This window comes from Salvelinus namaycush, chromosome 27 (assembly GCF_016432855.1).
Source record: "Salvelinus namaycush isolate Seneca chromosome 27, SaNama_1.0, whole genome shotgun sequence".
NCBI classification, from domain to species: domain Eukaryota; kingdom Metazoa; phylum Chordata; class Actinopteri; order Salmoniformes; family Salmonidae; genus Salvelinus; species Salvelinus namaycush.
In genome coordinates, this window is record NC_052333.1 from 35835190 (window position 1) to 35851942 (window position 16753).

The 16753-nt window shown below is 41.1% G+C and overlaps 1 protein-coding gene across 1 annotated transcript in view; it reads left to right on the forward strand.

The window, feature by feature from the left end:
• Nucleotides 1–1109: 1109 nt before the first annotated feature.
• Nucleotides 1110–16753, forward strand: part of LOC120022542 (probable phospholipid-transporting ATPase IIB) — a 49333-nt gene continuing 33689 nt past the window's right edge. The window contains exons 1-9 of the mRNA XM_038966492.1: nt 1110–1210; nt 4011–4184; nt 6842–6992; nt 9856–9969; nt 10150–10258; nt 11607–11665; nt 11945–11996; nt 14203–14297; nt 15997–16077. Of these exons, the coding sequence (XP_038822420.1) occupies nt 1131–1210; nt 4011–4184; nt 6842–6992; nt 9856–9969; nt 10150–10258; nt 11607–11665; nt 11945–11996; nt 14203–14297; nt 15997–16077 (915 nt within the window). The 5' untranslated portion in view covers nt 1110–1130. The remainder of the gene's footprint in view (nt 1211–4010; nt 4185–6841; nt 6993–9855; nt 9970–10149; nt 10259–11606; nt 11666–11944; nt 11997–14202; nt 14298–15996; nt 16078–16753) is intronic.

Here is a 16753-nt window from a genome sequence, read left to right on the forward strand (position 1 = left end):
GAGGAATCTGTCGGTTGTTCACTGCTGCTAGTTGGTGCAAAGCACAAATGTCTTTATAACGAGGCCTCACATGTAGGCCTGCAGCATTTCAAATTGAAGAATTTGTGCAAGTAATTGAGCAACCCTAAGGTTGGACAATCATTTATTGAATTTACTTCAGCTTAAATTGCATGTCCCATTTATTCACTGGACTTTACTCTTGACTTTATGCAGTCTATCAGCATTTATTTCAGCTTCCTCATTTAGGTTATTTTCTCTGCATCCAAAATGTATATTAGATAAAAATGTGAAAACAATCAATTGGCTTACAGATGCATACATAAACAGAATGTAAGCTATATGGTTTAGTCAAAAAGTTGAATTTTTTTGTTTATCTTGTTGTTAGAGATTTCAGCATTTTATCTCCTCCACTGAGAACTGTTTTTTAGATTTATACATTTGATGTACAGAAGAGGCATCACAGATACAAACCAGAGACATTTGCCTCTTTTCTGCATGAAGGCTACAGACAACAACAACAAATTTGTGTGCATATGGTAGGATGGCCAAAAAGCAATGGATGTGGACCCTCTCAATCTCAGCAAATATTTTTACAAGCAAAATTTGCTGGGGCGACAGACATCTACTGAAAGAAAATAATTTATTTGTCTAGATGACAATATTTCATGCTACTTTAAATAAATATCTACAATTTGAGAAGTGTGATTTTTCCAACTTTTACTGTGTTAAGCATTACTGCTTAACATGTAGCGACATTAATTCATAATTGTAGACTACAAAACGAACTGAGCTAATAAAATCCCACATTCGCATCTGTCAATCCAGTCAGACCGAATAATGGTGCATTCGAGACAACTGGGAACTCGGAAAAATACTAGGTGAAATCACGACGTCAAGTCGGAGCTCGAGAAAGAGGCCCGCGTTCCCGAGTTGGAATTCCGAGTTGGATGACCGTTCAAAAGAATTTTCCGAGTCGGAGCTCGTTTTTTTCGAGTTCCCAATTGTCGGTAACGCACTGAAGTCGGAGGTCGGAAATTTCCGAGTTCCCAGATACGTTGAACACAGCATACTGTAAGAAAAGCATTTTCCGGTAATGGCAGTGACGTCAAGATGTGTATAGTCCAGCCAAGATGGCTGACAGCATCCCGCTAAACCCGATGCGGAAGGGCTCGGGAAAAATTGCTTATTACAACACTGCAAGACATTCTAGGTATGGGACACGTTTTTTTGTTCAACCGGTGGAGACATCGTTATAAGTATTTAATTTATATTTCAGTAGTTTGGGGACGTTGAAATAGTAGTTGTTCCGTGACTAGCCGCGTGAGCTAGTAAGCAATTCTTACCTCTGGCCTCAACAAACGGAGCAGGGTTCTTTGCTAGCTAATGTTAGCTGTATGATAACTGCTAATCTCTCTTGACTAGGAAAAGTAGACAAGACCTATTGCTATTTTAGGAATGACTAAGACTCAAGAGCCCTTTGTTTGCCAAGCACCGCCAGACAACAGAACAGCTTTGCTGACACGCCAAGCGTCACATGACGTTTTTCTACAACTCACCCCTTTGTCGTCTGGTTATTTATCTAGGTTGGCTATACACATTTTTTTACATTTAACCTTTATTTAACCAGACAAGTCATAAGAACAAATTCTTATTTATTGGCAAACAGTGCTTATAATTCCACATTTCCAAGTGAACTCATGAACTCACAGTGCGACCTCATCTGCTGGTCCGGATTGGCTCCGAGTAGGAAGAGAATTGGAGGCAGAGTGCGTGACTAGCTCACTGATCAATAACCTGCTGCTGAGGATATGTCCTTGCTAATGGACCCCGAATGTGGCCATTATAAAGACATTCACTGCCGAGTCTGTTAGTGCATTTTTAAGAAAGCAATGCCAGTTAACGTGCTTCCCTACCTCCTTACACCATCACAATCCTATTTTCATGGCTCTTTGAATCGCTGTAGGTGGTTTATATTGAAAAGGTGTTGTCCCTTACTTTCACTCTTCATCTAGCCATGGACATTCAGCATGGACTGAGTTTATGAAAACGTCACACTTCATTTTTTCTAGATATTATTATATATGCCTAGCTTAGAACTAATCATGTTTGTTTTCCAATTAATCAAATCCTCAACGATGCTGTCAGCAGTGCAGTTTCTTTTGGAATGACTTCCAACTAGGCTAACTCTCTCCACCACAGCCCCTCCACATCATATGTCTGACAGAAACTCTTACATTTCTGATCAGCAGGAACATTAGTAGGGAATCTCCCTGGTTTACCAGCTCATAGAATCGTCTGCCTTGGCGTATTGCACTGCTCGGTAGAGTTTAAATGCATCAAGTGTTACTGTATGGGATGGGTTGGCCCTGAGATTGTACTAAAGCCCTCCATCTGCGCTTCATGTATATCTTTTACAAGTACAACAACACCACATTTTCATCATCAATTGTTGCCTTTGTCCATTTTTGTGTAATTGTTAGTGGAATTAAACGATTAATCAACAAATGCTTGGCCAGGTTAATATGCAAGGCCTAGTGTTTGTCTTGGGCATGGCTCCTCACTCCTCCATTCGAATGTAGGGGAACCATTGTTTCAGTGTTGCATTATGTAGGCCTTGGCTATGCATTGGAATTGATACAGTGCAGGTATCATATTTTGCAGGTTTTCATGATGAGGCTATGCATTGGAATTGATACAGTGCAGGTATCATATTTTGCAGGTTGTCATGATGAGGCTATGCATTGGAATTGATACAGTGCAGGTATCATGTTTTGCAGGTTTTCATGATGAGACTGTGCATTGTTGAAAATAAATGCTAGACAATGTAGGCTGACCCAAATTAAATGGGTCCTTTGCACTTGTTAGCAACTTTCAATTATTTATCCATTATCCCTTTGATATTTTGAAAGGGCCAATTATTACTCAAGCAAAGTGGTTTGTAAATATTTTTTTTTACAAAGGATCAATTGAAGAAATGGAATAGCTTATACCTACTTATATAATAACATGAACACAGAAAGGAAAATAGCCAGGGGTTTACAGTAACCAGGGGAGAAGCTCTTCTAATCACCAGTATAGCCTAGTGTTAGTGAATCTGATGCCCTCATGGGACTAAACCAGTTGCGTTGTAGCTTATCTATCAAAATGTGTCTGTGTTGCACTGGAGAGTTGTGGACCCATTCAATGACTGAGGCAAGATGAACAGAATCTACAGTATGTTGTGTAGTTAGTCCAGCTCATTGAGAGGCCCTCCTTTACCTGGTATTGTAGTAGATCTGCTCCTAAGTCCTTATGCATAAGACATTATGTCCCCAAGAGACTTTCCTTTGTGCTCCTAGTGTTCATCTGAATTGTGTGCTACTCCAGGACATAGGAACCAAGCCAACCTGGCTTAATTATATTTGTCAGTAGTCTTTCATTCCTACATCAGCGATTATTAAAGCTTTAAAATGCAGTAGAGATTAGTTTACATGCATCAAGACTGTTAGGGTCCATACATGTTTGGATCTGGATGCTAGGATCCTATTTGTTAAGTGACAAATGTGGCCCAGTTAAATCGATGTAATGCAATAAAGTAGGAGGAATGTGTCAGCAAATGAATTAATTGAACCTTTTCTTTATCAGAGCGGTAGTGAATCAGTGAAACCAACTGACAAATGTTCAAGTTCCCCTGCTTTAAGGTTGCAATCAATACAGATCCTCACCCTGATAGGCCTTTGTTGTTGTCTGGGTAAACAACTGTCTAGAATTTTCTGCCCTCGTCTTCATTATTGTTAGTTCCCAAGTTCTCACTTTTACCATGAGTTCCTTCCTGTTTTTGTAAATATTTTGCTGTAACATCAAGCCCAGTGATCAAACGTCTGTATTTTGTAGGCATACATGCGTTTGCTGTAAGGTCTCTTCTGTCAATATGTTCACTGCAGGTTTGTTAGTATCTGTGCCTGCTTGAAATGAACTTGTATATAGCTGTATTATTATTTACAGTAAAGCTTATTGTTTTTCCTTTCCAGGTATTCTTTAGAAGATGAACCCTCTAACTTGGACGAGATGCCCCTGATGATGTCTGAGGAAGGTTTTGAGAATGATGAGAGTGACTACCACACCCTGCCTCGGGCCAGGGCCAACCAGAGACAGAGAGGCCTGGGGTGGCTCCTCATGGGAGGCTGGAAGATCCTCTGTGGCAGGTAGGCGGGAAGTGGAACCACTAACTGTTGGGCTGCATCCCGATTAGCCTGACTAACAGGTGTCTGTATATAGCCTTGCTACTCTTTTTTCAAATGTCTTTTTACTGTTGTTTTATTTCTTTACTTACCTACACACACACACATACCTTTTTTCCCCGCACCATTGGTTAGAGCCTGTAAGTAAGCATTTCACTTTAAGGTGAATACCTGTTGTATTCGGCGCACTTGACAAAAACTTTGATTTGATTCTCCACCCTTCTCCTGACTTGCACACTCCCTGTCAAAGATTTAACAATGTTGGAAACTTCCTCTAGCTAATGCTTGCACAAATCCAATGCTTTTAAATCCATGTCCTGAATGTGTAAGTGCACACTTTGGGAGGAGGGTGCAGAATTGGGATTCAGCCTTGGTCATCCAGGGGCTCTCGAAAGGTTTTAGTTTTTTCATCAAGCAACCAGTGGCTTTATTGAAAGATGAGCTATACTATATATTTTTTTAATTGTTTATTTAAAAAAAAAAAAAAAAAATATGTAACAAGGCAAGTCAGTTAAGAACAAATTCTTATATACAATTACGGCCTGCCAAAGCCGGATGTGATACACTTGCACTGAGATGCAGTGCCTTAGACCACTGCACCACTCGGGAGCCCTATATGATAATGTAATTTTAGGGACTTCAGTTCAAATCACAAAAATATTGGCATTCCCTGCCCCAAAGTGTGTGTGTTGGGGAAGAGGGGAGGGGGCATTATTGGTATATTTGTATTGTATGCCAGAGAAGCTCAGTTTGGATTTCCAACGCACTGGTAGCTGTGCATGAAGTGAGCAGAGGGGGTGTTTTTGGTTGAGTTCCTCGATACGCACTACCAGTCCCAAAATACTTTGAGGTCAAACAATACAATGCGGCTTATCCAGCTAATGATTTATTTGACGGGTTTTGTCCTCTACTAAAATACAATTTTTATCAGCACTAACACCAATAAAATGTAATAAGGTTTGTAAACAAATGGAAGAGGGATATTTTAATGCTAAACAAATAACTTTTAGCAATGTTTATGCAGGAATTTGATAGAATATTCCGTTTTCAGTGTCGTTTGGTTATCAGTGGTGCATCTCCAGCCCAAAACTGCGTATTGATCTTTTCCCTAATGAACAAATCGGATTTTTCACAGCTGACCAGTTTGATGCTTTCCAGTAATTTTATGTATGCTTAGCCGAGGATTATAAAACACAAATAATTCACGCAGAATAACCCCTGCTTATTCAAATGTCCTATTATTTAAATAGTATTCATTTGAGCAAATAATCTCACTTATGAATCTGGACGGTGGCATGTAGAGAGGGGTTACATAGAAGCCAACACAAACATATCTTTTTTTCAAAGTTGATTTATGTTGTTTTGTGTTTTGCCAATGTGCTTAAAGAGTGTAAATGCCAAGGCAATCAGCATGACGGTGTACACCATGAGGCCAGACTTTCTCTTCTCTCTAGTGCCAGAGTTTAGGGCAGAGGCCTAGTCAGATGCATCTGAATATAGACCCATATGTGTTAGCTATCCCTACCACTAGCTAGTTGTCTAAAGACAAGCAGTTGTATCACACACAGTCCACATCACTCAGCCATTATGAAGTAGCCATTATGCATGTCAAATGTGTTTGCAGAGACTCTACTGAAACTGATATTCTGGCCTCTTTGCAACCTCTTGTAGACTCAGATGCATGGGAAATGGCTAATCTCTGGATGTTACCAGTGCCACTCAGCCACCCCGGGCAAAACTCACAAAGAACCTATGGAGTAGACAATATTTGCAATTATTACATATGGAATAAATGCTTTTTAGGACATTATGTCTGGCTCTTGAGTGGGACTTGACTTGTCTCTTCAGCTGGCCATGAAGTCTGGCTGCCGTAACATTCACATGGGAAATCCGCCCTGGAGTGCTCCTAACCTTTCCAGTTCATTTAAAGTGCTAAAAGTGCTTTGTTATAAATTGTGTCAAAGCAATCCAGTAGATCTAATTAACAGTGACATGGCTTAGGATTTAATTAGCAGGCTGGACCGCCACATTGTTTCTCCTCAGCGATGCTATGAACGATGAGAGACCTAGCCTGCTCTGGGAGAAGGTGAATGTGTACTGAAGAATCTGTACTAGTCTCTACTTTGCAGTATCCAGGCTGAACCCCAGTAATACAGTACACATCCCATGATAATTGTGTAAAGTAACCGTTCCATAGCTAGAGGTTTCTTTACATTTGTCAAATCTACCTGTAAACATTACGCAACTTCCTTTGGTAGCTCACCTGACATTTCTATTTCCATAGCAGTGATGCCACACTTAAACAGAAATTTACAAAGGCCGTCCATGAGGAAGGCCGTCTGAACAAAACGTGTTTAGTGTTAGGCTATTTATTTAGGTTTTTGTGTTTAATTGAAGATAACCGTGAGAGCAAAAACCTTGTTTGGGACGTATGTAGTTATACTCCAATTATGTTTTCTTAAGATGTCATTCTTTCTCCTTTTTCTTTTGTTTGGATTACCTGGCTGGAACACCTTTTTTGTTTCTTCTGTTCTTGGACTACTACTCGTCGTCACCCGTGGCTTGTTTCTCACAGCACATTTCTTAGTGACGGCGATGACGTTCTTCATTCTGTCCCTCAGCTGCTGTGACTGCTTGGCTCGTATGTGTCGGAGGACGAAGGAGCTGAAAGCCCGGACAGTGTGGCTGGGCCACCCGGAGAAGTGTGAGGAAAGGTACCCCAAGAATGCCATTAAAAACCAGAAGTACAACTTCTTCACCTTTGTGCCTGGGGTGAGTTTACACACAGTGCTGAATGTTAGCTTATCTATCAGGATGCTCTTTAGACATATTTGAAATGTGTCGTTCTAAAGGACAAAATAAAAACCTATTACAAACTTATATTAGATGTGTCATGTACCAATTTATAATAGTTCAGGGTGCATACAATTCCAACATATATTTAGAAAAATGTATACAAGAACACGCTGTGAAGAAATTGCTGTCACGAACTGAGGTGTAATGTTAGGTTTCCAACATATTTTGACTCTGAAGAAAAAGCTTAAGATCAACCAAAGCTCAGTTTTATTTACCAAATGGCTTCATGATGAAGAGACTGGCCTTCAGCCAGAGTCATAAAATGTCAACTGTCTCTCAGAAACGTACATATTCTCATCCATATTGAGCCAAACCCTCTGCTTTTCTCCTACACTTTGAATTATTAAATGGTTCAGCAGTATGCTTTATCCTAAAGGTCAAGGAGTTCATTTACTATAGAGCGTCATTCATTGATCCCATTGGCTCTAATACTCTGGGACTGGAAGCAAGCGCTCATCATTGTGATCATTACAAAAAAAATGAATTTGGCTATCTGTGGGACTAGTGGGAGTCTAACTCCCACATATGGGAGACTAGTGGGAGTCATATGGCATCCTTTTTGAAAGCACATCTTTCCTGCATCTCTGATCTGAACTCGCTCTGCTAAAGAAGTTCAGACTCCCCACAGAAGTATCACGCATAAGTTGACAGTGTCTGTAAAGTGTGGTCGATTCACCACACCCGGGAGGGGACTCTTGTGTGACACTTGTCCCAGGTGTGTGTTGTGTCGTGTGTGCCATCTGACACATCTACTCGTGCAATTTCCCCTGGAAATATCTTCCACTTGAAACAAACGCGGATTTAGACAAACACAATACAGTACTATCAAGACAATGAGCGCCTTACTTAGGCCCAGTTGTTGAACCTGTTGCTCTGCTTCATAGATTATTCTGTCAGACTCAGGACGTGCCCGTCGCTGCCATTGGGAACACTCTGTGTCTCTGCAAAGTGAAATCTCAATGTAATTAACGAGAGAACATAAAAATACACTGTTTCCTTCCATCCCTACACAGGCTAATGTGTAACAAGTAAGAGCAGAGCTGTTGTATCTTTTTCCACTTCAATGTGAAAATGGCGCCGTAGCGGATGGCTGCCGTTTTACGGGCTCCGAACCAACTGTGCTATTTTATGAGTTTTTTTTTTGCGTTGTTTGTAACTTATTTTGTACGTAATGTTGCTGCTACCATCTCTTATGATCGAAAAGAGCTTCTGGACTTCAGAACAGCGATTACTCACCTCGAACTAGACAAATATTTTTTTCTTTAACGAATTTGACGAGGAGGATATACTGGTTTCTCGGGAACGGGCCCAACTCCCCGTCATTCTGAGAAATCGTAGGCGAGTGAGTAAACTCCCATTGCCACTCGTTCTATTGGTCTACATGCAATCATTGGAAAACCAAATGGATGAAATACGATCAAGACAATCCTACCAATGGGACATAAAAAATTGTAATAGCATATGTTTCACCGAGTCGTGGCTGAACTCTAGACCACCTTTACTCCACACACAGACACATACAAACTTCTCCCTCACCCTCCATTTGGCAAATCTGACCATAATTCTATCCTCCTGATTCCTGCTTACAGGCAAAAACTAAAGCAGGCAGGACCAATGACTCTCTCAATACGGAAGTGATCAGATGACGCGGATGCTACGCTACAGGACTGTTTTGCTAGCACAGACTGGAATATGTTCCAGGATTCATCCAATGGCATTGAGGAGTATACCACCTCAGTCATTGGCTTCATCAATAAGTGCATCGACGACGTCGTCCCCATTGTGACCGTACATACATATCCCAAACAGAAGCCATGGATTACAGGCAACATCCGCATAGTGATAAAGGCTAGAGCTACCGCTTTCAAGGAGCAGGATACTAATCCGGGCGCTGATAAGAAATCCCTCTGCCCTCAGACGAACTATCAAACAGGAAAAGCGTCAATACAGGATTAAGATGGAATACTACTACACCGGCTCTGACACTCGTTGGATGCGGCAGGGCTCGAAAACTATTACCGACTACAAAGGGAAATCCAGCCACAGGCTGCCCAGTGACGCGAGCCTACCAAACGAGCTAAATGCCTTTTTATGCTCGCTTCGAGGCAAGCAACACTGAAGCATGCATGAGAGCACCAGCTGTTCCGGATGACTGTGACAACACTCTCGGTAGCCGATGTGAGCAAGACCTTTAAACATATCAACATTCACAAAGCCGCGGGGCCAGATGGATTACCAGGACGTGTACTCAAAGCATACGCGGACAAACTGGCAAGTGTCTTCACTGATATTTTCAACCTCTCCCTGATCGAGTCTTTAATACCTACATGTATCAAGCAGACCACCATAGTCTCTGTGCCCAAAGAAGCTGGGGCCAAGCTTCCTGCCATCCATGACCTATATACTAGGCGGTGTCAGAGGAAAGCCCCAAAAATTGTCAGACTCCAGTCACCCAAGTCATAGACTGTTCTCTCTGCTACCGCACGGCAAGCGGTACTGGAGCGCCAAGTCTAGGACCTGTGTATATAGCCTCGTTATTGTTATTTTATTGTTACTTTTTTATAATTTTCTACTTTAGTTTATTAAGTAAATATTTTCTTAACTCTTTCTTGAACTGCATTGTTGGTTAAGGGCTTCTAAGTAAGCATTTCACTGGCAGGTCTACACCTGAGCACGTGACAAGGTTTGATTTGATCTAACCCATCCGGTGTGCTATGACTGTTGTCTGCGTTCTTTCTTCAGTGCAGATATTCACTCATCATTTTCTTATTCTTCTCAGGTTCTCTACCAGCAGTTCAAGTTCTTCCTGAACCTGTACTTTCTAGTGGTGGCCTGCTCCCAGTTCGTGCCAGACCTAAAAATAGGGTACTTGTACACCTACTGGGCACCTCTGGTAAATGTGTTTTTCACTTTTCAGGATTAGTGTGAATGCTTTGTATAGGCTAACCTTTGTGTTTTTGAACACAAAAACTGACGCTGTCCCAGTCCTAAATATGAACACACTTGAATTACATCCTGTCAGTACTTGTTATGTGTTAAATGTCAACTGTGTGTTTTTATTTCTGCCACCCAGGGCTTTGTGATGGCTGTTACAATGGTGCGTGAGGCCGTGGACGAGGTCCGACGGTACCAGAGGGACAAGGAGATGAACTCCCAGCTCTACAGCAAGCTCACAGTGCGAGGTTCATAACAAAACATTTTTCCCTCCTCCTCTGTATGGATGAAGATACTACTGTAACTGTTGTGGAAATGGCTACTCCTCTGTTCACAATTGATTGGTCACATGATGCTGAGTGATATTGTAGTTGTACTTAAGCTTGCCCCATGCAATTAAGGAACAACACTCACAGGGTTCTGCATTCTAACGAAAGTCATTCTACTTGCTTTAATTGCATTGATTTCTTTCCAAGACTGCAAACAGTTGTGTGTGTGTGTGAAGAAATCCTCTAGTGTGATATCCATGACACTGGAGAGCGATGTCAGTTTCACACAGAGAATATGTGTGTGTCTAGTGCAGGGATGGGCAACTTGGGTGGGGGCCACAAAAAAAACGGAACTCAGGGTCTCGTGGGTCTGCGTACACACATCCCCCCCACCTTCCGGGCAAAACATTTTAGCGGCCGCCCTCGTGACAGCAATGATAACAAAATGTAAGTTTCCTGAAATTCACATTTTGCCATGGGGTGTAGAGAAAATGTGTGTTTTTTTTTTTAAAGCAAGTTCGCTGCAATTCTACACATTTTGCCTTAGGATGGAAGCAAATATTTTCAGTTTTTAATATGATAACTGATGATCAGTGGGCCCCACCCCAGTCGGTAATTCGACCATGCTTACTACACGATTAGATAGCTGGCCACTATACTAACATACCAATCTAAAAAATATTAGCTGACATGGGCAAATTGAGTGACTGCTGGTTGTGCATCAAATTTAGAAATTGCACGTGTATTCTATTATTCTAACTCTCAGGAGCCCCCCCCAAAAAAATAAATCCCCCAAAAATAAATTAATAAATGTTTTGTTTGTTGTAATTGGTTCGCGGCCCACAAAAGGAATGCGGGTCGACAGTTTCCCACACCTGGTCTAGTGTGTCTGTGTGTCTGTCTGTGTGTCTGTCTGTCTGTGTGTCTGTCTGTGTGTCTGTGTGTCGGAAAGAGGGTATTGAATGGATATAATTGAGAGTGACCTGGTGTGCCCATGTTTTTGTCTATGCCTCAGACCGGGGATCAAAACAGAAGGGTATTACATTTGCATGGGCAAGGTAATCGATCTCTTCAAAGTTGAGGGAGTGAGAAGAAGAATGATAGAAAAAAACCAGGGTTGTGGTTTTAAGAGTCAGCATCATTTTCAACGACCAAAGATCAATACATGCATTTTATTTCACCTCTGTTTAAACATTCATAGTGTGTCTTATGAGGTAGTCAATCTACAGTCAATGTGTCTGTAAAGGAGCCACTTTAGAGATTGCTTTCTGTGTTTCTGTCTATTTACAGACATTTGTGATCTTGGTTCTCTTTATTTTTCCCTCAGGTAAAGTTCAAGTGAAGAGTTCTGACATACAAGTTGGAGACCTCATCATAGTTGAAAAGGTTGGTCTTTATAGCTCTTGTGAGCAATGTTGCAATCCTGTAAATTCACTTTGTGTTCGAGTATCATATGGCCCTAAGTGATTCATATGACTGGATCACTGTAACTGCCTGGTCAAGGAAGTGACCTTGTTAAATTATTCAGGAATATCCCAGGACTACTGTTACTGCGCTCGCTAACATTTTGACAACCATACGAAGCTCACTTAGTGGCCTTAGTTGACTAGCTAATTCTCACCTCATCTTTTTCTGTTTTTATCTCATTATAATGTTTTGTTGCAGAACCAAAGGATCCCTGCAGATATGATATTTCTAAGGACATCAGAGAAGACTGGTGGGTTGTAGGGTCTCAAAGTGTCTGTAACATGGAATAAACACAGCATTCCCAAAGCACAACAAATACCATCAGTGTAATTATACTGAACAAAAATATAAACTCAACATATGACAAGTTCAATGATTTTACTGAGTTACAGTTCATATAAGGAAATCAGTCAAATGATATAAATAAATTAGGCTCGAATCAATTGATTTCACTTGACTGGGCAAGGGAGTGGAGCTAGGCCCAGCCAATCAGAATGAGTTTTTGGAGGCAATTTATGGTAGAGAAATGAACATTAAATTCTCTGGCAACAGCTCTGGTGGACATTCCTGCAGTCAGCATGCCAATTGCACACTCCCTTAACTTGAGACAGCTGTGACATTGTGTTGTGACAAAACTGCACATTTTGGTGGCCTTTTATTGTCCCCAGCACAAGGTGCACCTGTGTAATGAACATGCTGTTTAATCAGCTTCTTGATATCCCACACCTGTCAGGTGGATGGATTATCTTGGCTAAGGAGAAATGCTCACTAATAGGGATGTGAACAAATTTGTGCACAACATTTTAGAGAAATAAGCTTTTTGTGCATGAAGAATTTCTGTGATTTAATTGTATTTTTTATTTCAGCTCATGAAACACAGGACCAACACTTTACATTGTGCATTTATAGTGTAGATAATACAGTTTGACATTAACAGACCACTACAAAGTTATGTAGTCCATATAAATGATTAGGGGAAGCGATTGTTCAATTATAGTAGTGTTATTACATTATCCAGTCAGTAACTTTATGCTTTCCGTGTCATGTTTATCTTGACTAATATTTACGGGCAATTTTGGTTATACAATAGAGCAGAGAAAGTAAAGTCATGACAGTTCAAATATCCCACCTTGTCTTTCTATCTAATTCAGCTGTAGCTCACTGAAACAAACCTTTCTGGAAATGTAAAGTTGAGTTTCGTACAACTTTTACTAGAAAAAAGTACTGTAGAATGAATTAAGAGTTGAACATTCAGATATCGGATTTGGGAATGATAAACACCCGAACAAATTCTTTACAGTTATGATAGTGATAAAATGTATTTGATATAAACACGTTCCAATTCCCAAAGCATTAGATATTCAAATACAGTACTGCCAAAGCCTGTCCTCACAGAATTAAATAATCCTCTCTTGTCACATTATAGTAAAGTAGCAGGATTTACCCTAGATCTGGCTCTCTGTCCAGAAAAACACAGATTATGATTTATCGTAGATTTAGGGACTGTCCTGTGACCTATATGTGTAATGAAAAACCCTGCCCACGGAAGTACAGTATTAATCATAATCTTAACTATTTTTGCATTTACAAGCAATAAAACAGAAACTCAACATCAATCCATGATTTTACTATAGATACAGTACTACAGAATGTAATGCATGAGTGAAATGAGCCTTTGACTGACGATAAGGGACAGTATTGAGCTCCGTGTGGTATTACTGACTCGTCTCATCAGAGGCCTCTGTGTTCTCTACCATCAGCTGATTGGCTGGGGAATGGAAACCATATCCCAGACTCCTCCAGTGACTGATGATTTAAATATCAATGAATCAATGGTCCCATCAGGTCTCGGGCTCCTCTCTGAGAGGTATCAGGAGAAATAGAGGCTCTGGACATAATTTCCATCGATCTCATATGTGCCAATATGCCCTCGCAGGGAGCACTGATGTCTTTATGCCCTCACAACATCTCAGTGGTGCTGTGTGAGCAGAGTCACCATAGCAGCCGGGGGGTAAGGAGACATGAATCATCCTCAGCGATATGTTTTCCATCATGCTTAACCCCCTGGGCCCATTTAAAGCTGCCCTTTAACCTCTCTGTCAAATAGCCGTCCTCGTCCATCAGTTTCATATGGAATATTACCTCAGATCCATACAGTTCATGACCTCTAAGCATTTGTTAGGCTCTTGTGGACGGCTAAGTGGCTTTCTCATGGCTCTATATCGTGCAGTGCACACATGTTGAAAGCAGGCATACTGTAATGGTTTAACCATTAGTACATTCATACTTTCAGACTAAGAACTGATATTTATGATATGTATACATTTTCTTTCACTGTACTGCATATCTTTCATATTTGAGGTATTGACTAAACCCAAACGTCTCTGATTACACACAGTTTTTTTTTTAATGAGGGATTAAAAGCATACCTACTGTAAACCTTTTTGTTTTTCTAGGTTCATGTTTCATCAGGACGGACCAATTAGACGGAGAGACAGACTGGAAGTTGAAAGTTGCTGTTGTTTGCACACACAGACTACCTGCTCTGGGGGTATGTACATGACCTGTTCTCAGTATGTGACTAATATAACTGACAAATGTCATGTTATATTCAGTGATTTATATTATTTCAACAATTTTGTATTATTAAAAACATTATTGTCAGTATTAGGTTGTTTTTAATGTGGCATGGAAACCTTATCCTCATGACAGCCAGAATACCCTAGAACACAGTACCTTCTTTCTCTACGATGAGATGATACTACGGTAAACACTTCAGATTTATGTTTGTTTTTCTGTCACTACTTAATGTGACCACAGAATTCAAGTTTCAGCAAGTCAACTGGATGATTTCATTACCATATAAGGTTTCCAGTCGATGGGGGACGGCAATCATTGTAGTATTACTTTTTACCCCAATTAAACCCATCCTCCCTACTTATTGTAACAGGATGATTTTTAGAAGGCTGTGGGGTCATTTTAACGTTCAGTGAATTGTGACAAGCGTTTCAAAAGATCCGTACAGTTGTTAACCAAATCATATTCTGTCAATTTGATGAGGTCTATTGAGCTGCTTGGTTCTATTTTATTAGTTATATGTCCCATGTGTTATGATTGAATGATCTTTATACAGGGATAACCTTTCACCCAATAACACTTGAGAGTGAATTGAATTTATGTTGGACAGAGGGGAAAAACAACATAATTCAGTATCGCTGAGGTTACAAATTCTAACTTCAGATACACTTTTCTCATAAAACTCTCTTGTCCACATAAGCACATTATTTATTTGAACGTTTGATTCGGAACCCCATTCATTTCCTTTTTCGTTTCCTATCTTGATGAGACATTTAGTCTATGTGGGAAGACACTTGCTGCAACTGTGTCTCAGAAAGTGACATAATTCTGCCTCTATTGTGTCTGGCTCTAGAGAGTCTGTATTTCATCAGTAGGAGGCATCTACTGGCAACAGCTCTGCGCTGGGGCTGAGTAAGATAATCTGTCCCTCCCTGCCATGTTCTCACCCTGAGAGCACTATGTGAGCATAACTGAGGGTACCTGGTGCATAGAGGCAGCCTGTCTGAATAATTTAATGTTTACAATCAATTCTGTTCCACAAGGGGAGTGGTCTGCAGTAAGATCGGCGACAGGTCATACAACTGAAATGGCGCTTTTTAACCTTTTATTTACTAGGCAAGTCAGTTAAGGAAAAATTCTTATTTACAATAAATGGCTTCCCCGGCCAACCCTAACGACACTGGGCCAATTGTGCGCCGCCCTATGGGACTCCCAGTCACGGCCGGTTGTGATACAGGCTGGAATTGAACCAGGGTCTGTAGTGACGCATCTAGCACTGAGATGCAGTGCCTTAGACCGCTACGCCACTCGGGAGCCCCCAGCTTGATACAGTTAAGGGGGTTGGGATAATAGAAGAGCGTAAGGGAGTGCCTGTACTGTATGTGTGTTTGCAGTTACATATTTTTTATAGTTTTGGGTTGTTTTTACTGTGACACACACACACACACACACACACACACACACACACACACACACACACACACACTTCTTTTCGCTGACATGATAATCCCATCCTTTTAAAGCAGGTGTTATCTTTGGCAAACCTTACAGGTTTCTTCAACACCTGACCTGACCCTTTGATACTCTCTCTCTGGGAGAGTTAGGAAGGCTTTTTAATGAAGTGAAAGATTTACTTGATTACTTTATTCAGGTAATTTCTACCCCTCTCTCAGGACCTCTTTTCCATCAATGCTTATGTCTATGCCCAGAAGCCTCAGCTGGACATCCACAGTTTTGAGGGAAACTTCACAAGGGTAAGTGGCTCACTGACGTCACACTGTCAAACAAATGTGAAAGGTACATGACATGAACACAAAAATAGGATCAACATCACAAAGGGATATACCACGTTGACAAATGGCAACAATAAAGAATAGTGTGAGCAGCAGCAGTATCTCCAGGAGGCATGGTGCTGAGTGCTGACATCACAGGAAGGTCCTCCCTGCTCTCCTCCATCCGTCCCCTCACTTATTTTATTTTATTAATAGCAGATTAGTGCAGCCCCCAGAGAGAGTAGAGCCCCAACACAGAGGGGCTTTGTGTATCGCCTTCACTCTTGGCCACACACCAGGCTTAGTGAGCGAGCACTTCCTCTGCTCATTCATCCTCCGCTCCGCTCTGCTCCGCGGCCTTCCTTTGCATAACGTGTACTTTTAGTCCCGGCCATTCCCACTGGCCCCCTTCAACTAAACGTACCTATTTATGAGGCTTTCCTTTCCTTCCTCAAGACGGATATGAAGCTTTGTTTCTTTCTGTGTTCCCTACTTCTACATTCAGTGGTCGGACTGAGAACGATGTGGGAAATGATGTCAATGTCAGAGCGGGCAAGCGTTCAGCCAACCTGCCATTTTATTTTTCATGCACCTTTTCCCCTGTTTTAATGAATTGACCGGATGTGGGCGCTTGGGTATCATAGTTATCATATCAGGC